This window comes from Perca flavescens, chromosome 4 (genome assembly GCF_004354835.1).
Source record: "Perca flavescens isolate YP-PL-M2 chromosome 4, PFLA_1.0, whole genome shotgun sequence".
NCBI lineage: Eukaryota > Metazoa > Chordata > Actinopteri > Perciformes > Percidae > Perca > Perca flavescens.
The window spans coordinates 27434458-27445997 of record NC_041334.1 but is presented as its reverse complement, the minus strand read 5'-3'; the positions used below and the strand labels follow the sequence as shown (position 1 = coordinate 27445997).

The 11540-nt window shown below is 41.4% G+C and overlaps 1 protein-coding gene across 1 annotated transcript; it reads right to left on the bottom strand.

Annotated features, from left to right (window-relative positions):
* Nucleotides 1-376: 376 nt before the first annotated feature.
* On the bottom strand, nt 377-10306 carry suox (sulfite oxidase). The gene is made up of 5 exons (XM_028576807.1): nt 10182-10306; nt 6603-6673; nt 6102-6270; nt 4293-4565; nt 377-3466 (listed from the first exon to the last, which is right to left on the bottom strand). The coding sequence occupies exons 2-5, from the start codon at nt 6659-6661 to the stop codon at nt 2258-2260; spliced, it is 1710 nt and encodes a 569-aa protein (XP_028432608.1). The 5' UTR covers nt 6662-6673; nt 10182-10306; the 3' UTR covers nt 377-2257.
* Nucleotides 10307-11540: the final 1234 nt, after the last annotated feature.

Sequence of the window (11540 nt, the reverse complement as noted above, 5' to 3'; positions counted from 1 at the left end):
GTAGATTAATCCCTAGCTACAGTAGGTGTTAATAGGCTGAAGGATTATTTAGCAAATTAGAATTAAGATAAGAACTACTCATACAATCAGGTTTGGCTTTTTCTTGTACATTTCTTTCTTTGGTAACTTTCAGTCTACATGCTGCACATCCCTTACTGTATCACTATTTACTATACAGAGAAAATAAACCAAAGCTTTGGTGCATTAGTTTGCATTTACCACCAATGTTACACAAGTCTCTGTATTTGCTGACCTAGAGAGAAATATACAGTAAGAGGCAGCAGTTTCTGGTGTAGTTGTATTGTGTTATTGTTGTGACAGAATAGTTATTTCTACAACAGAAAGAAAGGAACTGAAAAAAGGAACAAGCAAGAAGTGAAAGTAGAGTATAGGCTTTTATGAAGAAGTCTGCTTTTGACACCTAAACTAGCTGTCTGTATATCCAGAACATCACACAGCAGCATAATACTGTATATGTTTGATCCAACAAAGGGTGAGCAGAGACTGTACAACATTTGGTCCAAATGATCCAGTTTGATACCACAAATGTGTAATGTCTCATCTTCTACTAAAGTGAGTGGACATTTATCTGACTCTGCTTTCCTTCCGCTTTCTGTCATTTCTCCTAAGACATTGTGAGTAGTGCATGTTTCACTCCACTGCACACGTAGCAGCATCAGGACTCAGGAGTCTGGAACCAACAGAACACAAACATTCTCACAGTCTGCGTTGACTGCAGAACCACATACACGTGTTTTCTTTATCCGTTCGCCGCAATACAGCTTACCGCAATTTTAGTCATTTATGACTCAGACACATCAGAATGAAAAGTTTATGACAAACATGATTGCCAAACCAACTTCCCCGATAGGTCAGCAGCCCCGGGATACTCATAAACAAATGAGTCCCACAGCATTGAAATCCCGGAACATATCGGTTTTTTTTATATAAAAAAAACAACGTGCCAAGAGCATCGTTTAATCCTATTCAGGACAAAAGGCCAAGGCCACTCATCGTGACAACATCATGACTCCCAGTTCATACGTTCATTAAGAAATCACACAAATTATGGATTGTGACTTGAATACAGGATAATTTAAGCGTAGTTTTGGACTACTCAGGTTAATTAGACTATATACTGTATATTTCATCAAAATTGTATTGCATTCTTTTATATCTCTAATTATTGTTTGCCCTGACACCTAATCTTTTACATTATCCTGTCTTCCCCTGGACTCCTTGGCCCTGTTCACCTTCCTGCCAGACAACATTTTTTTCAGAAGGCTGTCGGAGTCACTTTGTATCCTGTTTCCTCTGTTACCACTTTTAGGAAGCAGCAGCAGCAAGGAGAAGATTTGCGTATATTATAAAATATGGTAAGAACTGTTACAGCTTTCTTTTTATTTTTAGGATTTCAGATGAGTCAACAACTGCATCCTGATCTGATGCTGACAGCTACTGAATTTTAGCAAAGAAAACTTCAGCTTTCAAAACAACCAAATCTATCACCAACATGTGAAAGTGATGTCATCTTGTATGTAACCTAATTTATACTGTGGGGCTTTGAACTATTTCCCTGAAGTGGCACTTCCCAGAGTTCACAGTGAGCAAACAACAAACACAGGTGAAGATGAAAAAAATGTCCGGTGCAGTTTTTTAGTTTATACAAAAGGGGAATTGAAAAGTTAACCATACTGTAGATATGCACACTGTAAGTTAATATGGAGTTAGAAACCTCTCTGTTGAGGTCAGTGGGTGCATACAATTATATTCTAACAGTAAAGAAAATACTACTGTTAATTAAATATACTTTACATTACTTCTACATAGCAATTAGATTTCATATGACTTAAAATTAGGGTTTTTAATTATGATGCATGTTAATCACAAATAATTCAACAATTTTAATATAATGTGCACATCTTCAGCATTAGGATTGTCAATCCCGATTACAAAAATATATAATATATATATTAATAATATATTTTTTTCTTTTCTAGAATTAACAGGCTCACATGTAGTGTAGGTGAATCATCACAAGATAAAAACTGGACGTATTTTGGTTATTTACAGCCTTTAGCTTTGTTCTAGATATCTCAAATCTCACAGGCAACATGATTGCTTCAAATCCTGCTGTATTTTCTGCTTAGTCTCAGTGACAGATTTTAAACAACATCTACTCTCTGATAACTCGGCTTCAGGCCCAAAACCTTTTGAATTGTGAATGTGGATCAAACCACTGAGTTTATTCCTCGCTCTAATCCTCTCGGATGTTCACCTTCACTCTGTGCCAGGCGTTACTCAGCACGCCCCTCAGATTCCAGATGGGAGGAACTGTGTCCGGCTGCATGTTGTAACTGCTGTCAACCGCCTTGCAAACTATCTCCAACTCCTGAGCCTCGGGAGGAAGAGGCACAGTTAGCTCCCACAGCTTCCAGGCCCAGGCTCGTCCCGGTGGGGGAGAGGGTTCAGGTGCTTGTCCCTTCTCACTGCTCCTCAGCTGGGCCACCTGCCACGTCTTTCCTCCATCCGTAGAAACATCTACGCGTACCACCTCTCTGCCTCCGCCACTCCAGGCGTAACCCTTCACCGTCACCTCTTCCAAACCGCGATTGACCACAGCACCGTCCGCAGGCGTGGTAATGGCTGACTGAATGGGCAGCTCTTGGATGGCCGGAGCAGACTTGAAGTCCACGGTGTCCCAGTCCGTCCCGGGGGAGAAACCCTTGTAGTCATTCTGCTGCCAGTGGCTGCTGCTTTCTTCCGCACTCACAATGATCTTCCCCAGCCATTTCACATTGCGTGCACCCACCGTGCCTGGCACCACAACGCGGACGGGGTAGCCGTGGTCAGCAGGGAGATCCTCGCCATTCATTTCATAAGCCAGCAACACATCACCTTCCTCGCTAACTGCCTTGTTTAGAGGGATGGAGGCACCGTAGGTAGTCCCGGTTACGTCTTTGTCCAGTCCTTCAAACTGAACGTGGAAAGCCCGCTGGGCCACGTCGGGCCCGTAGCCAGCAGCCAGCAGCACATCCCTGAGCCTCGCACCGCCCCATGTAGCATTACTGATCGCAGCAATGCCCCAGTTCAGTCCTTTCACCTGCTTGACCCGATTCATCTCAGAGCGGCGGTTACCGGCACACTGCAGCGTGGCGGTGACAGTGTGTTTGGGGAATCGAGTCTTTAAGTCTTCCAAAGACAGCGTCAGCACTCCAGGTAGTCCCTCTACGTGCAGCTGATATGAAGCCGGGTCCACCCGAGGAACTGGCAGGTGGTTTCTCTTGAAGAAGATAGCAGAGGGGGTGATGAAGCTGTCAGAGAGGAGTTCAGGAGGCGGCTCAGCATTGAAGGGCTTGAGGTTGTTGACGAACAGGACGGGGTGACGCTCTGGGTCAGAGGAGTAGGGGTCCAATGTCTGAACGGCCTGCTGCTTCTTCAGGTCTTCTGCCCTCAGCTCACCAACCTTGTATTAAACACAGACACAAGTTGTGTTAGACCACATGGGACTCAACGCTACGAGCTATTACATATTTTCAGCGGAATGTTTCTATTCATCTCAAATGGCGTAAAATGCTAATCAAAGGCAAAGAAAGACGAAGAACTGCGTTCTGTGAAACTCCACAAGACAAACATCAGCAAAGTGTTTTTTTCTTACGGACCACTAGAGGGAGTGCCAGTATTTATCCTACAGCGGTACCTTAGTATACAGTGCGCAGTAGACCTTTTCATATGCGTCTTCAGTGATCAAGTGCAAGACAGACAAAATAAATAGTTCATTTATGGATAAATTCAACAGACATCCCCTGCTAAAAAGCTGCCATGTGTTCACATTGATACAGCACATTAAATGGATTGTATACTAAATACAATTGCTCTGTTGTTGTAATGTGTATTGTGACTGAATTGCACTTAAAGCAAGTTAAAGCACTTGTGTTAAAGCAGTGTGCGCCGCGCAAAGTTGAATCAGAAACTCCGTCTGTAAACTGTGATGGATGTTTACAAGCGACAGACAGGGCAATCACTTTACTGCCCGCCTTTTTTCTCTAGCTGATAAGTGTGGGGGTTTTCTACTCTATTATTGCAGTTCTATTTTTCAGCTAGAGGTGTAACTCAAAGCTAGAGAGCTTTGCAAGGTGAAGCTGCTCACTGGATGTGTGGCATTGTTACATTTCAAATCAGTGAAGTCAGTAATGGCTGACACTTTGACTTCAGGTCTGCAGTATATTTTATTTTTTTTTATTTTTTTTACTGGGATTTAGTTAAATTACAGAAACCAAGAATCGGCCCACCTTATACTCTGAGAGCATTTCCAGCACATGCTCCTGGTTGTGTACAGCATACAGCGCCCAGAAGGGTTCAAGGGCTCCACCTGCTGCCAGCAAGATTTTATCCCCACCAGGGTGCATGGCCACAAACTCAGTGATGTCATAGACGCCACCTTTGTAGGTGACCCACACGCCATCTTCCAGAGAGCGGTGACTAGTGACCTCTTCCTGGCTGAAGATGGGAAGAGCTGACGTCTTCTCTAAGGTTTGAACTGTAATGGTGTCTTCCTGCTCAGCCTGCAGCGGAGAGAAGGGAGGAGGCATCAGTTTGGAGATCTATCAAAAAGGACATTTAAAAGAGAAGGCGACTGGAAACCAGGAATCCAGTCTGGAACACTTGAAAAGAGCATGTTGACTAATTACATTTTGCTCAGTACAATTGTGACTGAAAGGTAATTTGGATTCTTCTGTAATCACTTTGCAACTGTACTTATGTCACTATTAAGGTTTTATAAACTGGCTGCAACAGCAGTGGCAGTGTGTGTTCTCATGTTTGCACATGCTGACACCACTGGGCTAGGTGTTGGTCCTGATGTGGGAATGTTATAAATAGCTTTTAAACAGCCTCTGGATAGGACACACAGACTCAAAGTCCTGTAATATTATACTGATACCACAAGAGAACAATATACAGTTACAAACTCATGGTTGCTACAACGGAGCATATTCTTCCCATTCTTTCCTCTGAAGAGATTAATCATCTGCTCAGCTCAAAATGTGTTTGCATGAGTCACAAAAGATGTGGGAGGGAAAAGTGACAAATGAGCTGACATTGCGAACCAACAGATGAGACAGGTTACTGCCCTCGCTGTAAATAGAATCATTAACAGGGTGTGACTGAGAGGGAACACGGCACATTCTTTTTATTCTGAATTTAATGTTATTAAACCGTTTAAACTTAATAACAACTAAATAATTGAGATTGAACCGTATACTGCACATTAACACTGTGCTGCTCTAGATCAACACTTGATCCATTTTGAGTAGAGATTCACCGATTCCGATTTTCTTTGAGTTAGGCCAGCCGATACCGATTTTAGCCGATTCCGATTTCATTTTTTCCAACCACTTTACAGCACACACAATCTATCTTTTCTTTAACAGATAATGGAGCACTATAAAATAGAACTATATAAATTACTCCTGGTGTGGGAAATTCACACACATCTCAATTGAAATGTTAGAACCATTTCCTTCTTTTCACATCCAATATCCAACAAAAAAAAAAATTTGATTTTGGTTTTTGGTGTCGTCCCTCCACGCCCTACTTTTTCCTTGCAGGTGTTGCATATTGCAAACTTGTTATCTTCTGCACACACGCTGAAGAATTTCTAAACAGCTGACGTTGCAGGTTAATTCACAAGGTTCCCTACATGTGCAAGAATAAGCGCCACGCCACGCCACACACACATGAGTGGGACGCAGCGCGACACCCGGCGGAAAAGTTGAGAGAGAAAAAAAAAAAAAAAAAAAAAGAGACTGTGCTGTCGCGTCCGTCCGTCCGTGTGTGTGTGCGTGCGTGCTTCCTTGAGAACTGTAACTCGTATAACTTATGTTGTCAGTTAATTGTAGCATTGACCTGCATAGGTCAGACTGACCTGCCGGTCGCCGGTCATGGCCAAGCACGTGAAAACCGGCCGCCCAAGACGATTGTGATTAGTTTAAAGAAATACCAATAAACCAGAGCACTTTTTTTCTCCCATCCCGGAATGCTGTGTGGACCGCAGAGCTGCGAAGGAAGGTCTGGCAAAGTGAGAATAATCTCCACCTGACCTTGTGGTGGTGGAGTCCATAAACCAGTACAGCTCCGGTACCAGCCAGCAGTCCTGCCAGTGCATGTCTCCAGCTGGGCCTATGGGCACGCTGGTACCATCTCTGGTCCTCACTGCTGCTGCTCCAGAGACGAACTGCACAGGACGCCACAGCAGGTGCCACTTGATGCCTATGAAATGAAGAAAATGGAAATGTAACTTTTATGCACATCAAGCCGAGCTCAAGAATAACTGTACAATTCTGGGGTTTTCACAAAATGTAAAATAAAAGACGATAAAAGAAAAGGGGATGAACACCATTAGTCAGGTTGTGTTGGTCACAAAAATGTTAAGACAAAGAATAAAAAAATCAACTTAATTTGCTAAAACACACCTTGAGTTGGCTGTTTTAGTATCCTTCTTTAAACAGAGCCCTTTGACTGGATGTAGCTCGGACCAGACAAAACCTAACTGCAGGCAGAGTAAATGTGTGGTAGAACATCCGTTTGTTACAGTGCTGTACCTTTGAGTGTTGAGAGGGCCGAATCGAGTCAGGCTGTGGCAGCGTCTGAAAAGCAGCATTGCACTGATGTTCTGGGAATTAAGTTGAGAAAAAAAATTAAATTTCACAGTGAATCAAACAGAAAGTAGCCTGACGTCGTCATACTCCGATTGTAGTCAGAATATATGGGAACTTCCCGACCTCAAATGTTGTGGGCTAAGTTCGGCTGGCATCCAGGCTAAACAGAAAGCATATTTCAAAGAATTTCTATGAACAAGTTACTGAAGTTCCACCAAAAAAAACAACAGTGAAATACAACCTGTGGGATTTCTTAGTTTTTTTTATTTTGCCAAGCAGACTGTGAGGAGGGTTAAAGGCAACACACACAAGCAGTGCATGGCACCCTTCAGAACACCTGCTGCACCAAATGATTTCTATGTAAGCTCTTTTACTGGCAGTGTCTTAACTTCACGATGGAAAAGCATGACCAGCCCTACTCTGCCTCTGATTGGATAGTACTTGTTGCCTCTGTTGGTTGGGTTGATTAGGTTTAGGCATGAGATTGGTCAGGGTTAGGGTAAGAACATCAGGTTAAAAGGTGTTTTACAGTAACCGCAGCCCAGCTGGCGCGCGCATATGTGACGTCATGAAATCGCCGTAACTATTTATACCCGTGCGCAAAATTACGAATCCCACTATGGCCACGCCAAGACCCACCCTTCGAAGCAGCTCGATTGGTTGGGGTTAGGCATTTCACCTCGAGTGGTTAGGGTTAGGGGATTGGTCAGGGGATAGGACCTGTGCATGTAAGCATGGACGCCTGGCCAATAGTAGTGTGTGAACGCTATTGAAGGGCGGGTCTTGGCGTGGCCATAGTGGGATTCGTAATATCGCTACCCGTGCTGGTGGTCGCGACACTAGTTGCAGTCTTCTCCTGAACAGCGGTGGCGCTAATGAGGAAAGGCTACCGACGCTGCTCTTTCTATGGACTAGAAGAAGAAAAACGGTAAACAACGGCCGAACTGGCAGCAGCATTGCCGTCAATGCTTCGATTTGATTGGATGACCTACTTCGTCGGATCAAACCTTTCATTCACCATAAAAGAACTCATCTTTACCCAGTAAGTTTACAAGAGAGACTTGCAGTCACTCCTAGAGTCTTGGTATCCGGTTGTCGGCGAACTCATTCAGGCCTCCGGTTTCCGCTTTGTGGCGCGCCGCTGAAAAAAAAAAAAAAGAGCCCTGCGCGACCTCTGCTCACGTGCGCCGACGGGATATTACATCATTTTGAGCGGCTACTATAATTCACCTTTAAGGGCCCATAAAAAAGCAGTCAGGCAATTTTCAGCCCAACCAATGTTACATACCATATTAGGAGACCTTAAGGAACAGTGTGAAATACCCTATATAATCATTTTACCACCCCTTTAAATAATGAATTAAAAATAATCCTATTTAATACATGTTCTGTCACTGCTGTGTGGACACAGTGAGCATAACAAGGATAGCTACTTAAAAAAACAAAAAAACATGCCGTTGTGTGCAGAAGTCTGATATACAGTTTTTTTTTCCCAGCATACAGTAGATGGCCAAACCTGCTCTCTCTTTACAGCCAATGTGTGTTCCTGTTAATGACCAACTGAGCCTTTAAATGCTTCAACTCCTACTGAACTGAACTACCAGCAGTTACTTCAACCTACAAAATGAGCCAACCAGCTCAGGGGGAGTGAACAGAGAGCAAGAGGAGGGCCGAGCTTCAGTTCCCTCTTCTCTTACCACAGAAATGTTAGTAGATAGATGTGTAACTCCATTCCATGTATGTTTATGTTATTTAATGTTTGTCCGGCATACAATTAAGAAACTGACTGAAACTTATTATCATTAAATTAGAGGACCGTGTCTTCTTCTGCTGACAATACCATGGCACTTTGACAATTAAAGAAAAAAGTTATGACTCCAACCTGAATCAAGGAAGGAAGGTTCTTACATATCACAAGCCAAATGATATCTAAAGACCTTTTCTCACATGTCCATGAGTGCAGATTATTCAGTGTATTTCATTATTTTTTCATTAACTACTTGTCTACAGCTAGATAGATAACAAATGCAGGATATGTTGTTTCTTACAGCCTTTTGTTAATATTTTAAACGTGACATTTCAACAGTAGATTGGACTCTAAAGTGAACTTGAGAACATTGTGTGTATACAAGTTTAATATTTTGAAAAAAAGGTTTACTAAGGAATTACAACCTTAATCAAGGAAGGTGACGAAATGTCTCAAACCTGTGAAAAACATCTATATGGGGCTGTTTTATGAGGAAAGAACTGTGACTAACTGGAAGGATAAATAATACAGATCTCACTTTTAACTGAATCATGTGACCAAAATTAGAAGCACAAACTTTCCTTGGGAAAGGAAATTTTAAAATGTAGTGTAGGCTAAGTTGTGTGGTAACAAAAAAAGCATTACTTACAGGTCACACATAAAATGACAGATAGCATGTGGAGGAGCTCTGCGTTATCAATAAATTGCACAGTCTTATCATCGTCAACAGTGGCCATTAAGATTACTGATCGGGGTTATCTTTCACAGAGACAGCATGCCAGCCAGCAGCCAGACAAATGCTAACTCCAAGAGTTCAGGGGGTGAATAATAATCTCCTACTGTTTAGATAGGGTCTCAACATTTTTAGAAGAGAAAATGTTCAATGCTCAATGTGCCTTACTCAAAAGATTGCAGAAAGTCACATTAAAACGCAGTTACATTTAATGCTTTTAAACATGTAAATACCAGAAAGAGTGAAATGTAACACTATGTCACAACTGAACACATAATCAACACTTTTTAAAAACCTGTGGTTTGTGGTGCACAACAAGGAGTATATGGTTACAACATTCCTCTGTAAGGTACTATATGTGAAGTGATTTCACAAACTTCAAATAACATTTTTCTACACATATTCCCAGGTATTGAGAAATTACAGGCTCTTCATATAGCCTACTGCACGTTTATTGACCAGCTGACATTTGTCAGATGCATTTCTGACAAAATAGAGTTGAAAAAGCAATTAATTAACGTCATGTCTTTATCACAGCTGTAACGGTAAACAATGTAAACTTTCTCGCCTTTAGTTTTTTTTGTGTGCAAAATCTGCAACATCTTTTTTGTAACGTTACAAAATATATCCTCTAGCTAGTCTAGATAACACAGTGTGCCCTAGGTGTAGTAACGTTACAGTAACAGCCTTGTAAGTAAAAAAATATCACAATTTCCTTCACTGACATATTTCATGTTAGCTATTCACAGCCAGGGCAGCGCAGTTGTACATTTAAACACATTTAAGAGTCAGTTCAAATTAACTTAAATAACGAAACATTACGAATAATAACGAAAGAGGAAAAAGTAACGTTAGCTAGCAACGTTATCACCATCTTCATGGCTAACTTGGCGTTAGCTAGCTAACACTCAAGTGAGCAAGCTTGTCCAGCTTGCCAGCCTGTCCGACTTCACCAACTCATTAACATATGTTCGTTAACAGAAGAAAACGGTAATGTTAGTTTCTGTTTCTTCATATAAACAAAACAAACAAAACTACTCACTTATGTTGTCAGTCGCCTGCTTGTAATGCTCGCCGCGATTCACAACCGAAACAAATGCCTTGCACAGTTTTCTTTCACCAACTCTGACCGAGGGGCGTTCAAGACAACTGGTCATGTGGCTACCCAAAGCCTCTCTACAGAACAGGCGAGGCAATTCCAGCGTCCTAAATTTAACTCTGAGCGCACCCTGAATGCACCTGAGTTTACATAGTAAACATGCAGAGGGGAAGTGCCAGGAGGTATGAATGAAACACAATATGATTAACAGATAAGGGAATATTGTTGTAAAATACAGAGATAACTCAAGTCAGACAACTGATTGTGGGATGTGTATCTTCTTCCAGTATGCCCTCAGAAAGGAAAGAAAGAGAAAAATAGAAATAAGCTGCAGTGAAGGTTTCTTATCATCTGAAGAAACATCTTTTTCCCTTTTGGATATACAGTATTTTATTCATTGAAGTCGAAGTAGAACCTACTGTAGTCTACTCTTGCTGGCTTACTTATCACTTATCAGCTGGTGTCAAGTCTTTATCAGGAAACTTTACTGTTCCAGTTAACAGCTGTACAGTAGAAAGGTGTGTTGATATATTACAACCTCACCAGAGATAAAGTTATGTCTCACTGCTACAGCAATGCAAAAGTCAAAACTGGTGTTTCTCATGAGACATTAGTGCACACAACAATATACAATACTTATATTGTTTATATTCGTTTATCCTTCTTATATTTGAGAATGTGTGACATGCTAATTGAAGAATAAGCCTATTTGAGACTAACAATTTACCTTACACATTTCTCAAAATAAAATCACATTTCCCATAAACCCCATTGCTTTATGTTAAAGGTAACCATTTGCCCACTTATCCTTACCAGGCATCACCACATGTGCATTTATTTTCTTTTGTGCTTGTCTGCAAAAACAAGTGTTAATTTTTTGTTTCCGGCTGCATTTTTTGTGAGAAACTCCGTAATTCTTTCCCCCAACAGTCTTCTCGTATGCGTCATAAAGCAATCCACCCTAGTCACACCAGCTGTATAATGTGGGCAGCTGCTGCTGATCTTGGTAATTGTTTTTACAGCAAATACATATTCTTCTTTCCTTCTTTTAAAAAAAGGACTGCAGTTATTATTTATTGATTCAAGTTTAAGTTAAAGCTAAACCAGCAGTAACACAGTTCTTCACTTCAGTTTCTTCTCTTTCAACATTTCTTACTGCTACTAACCTTAAACAACACATATCTAGCATATACAGACATATAGTGTATATATAGACATACTCAAAAGCAGAATGTTACAAAAAGTTTGGATAAATGTAATGTGGTGGAAGTTTTTCTTGAAGCAGCAGGGTTAGTGATATTC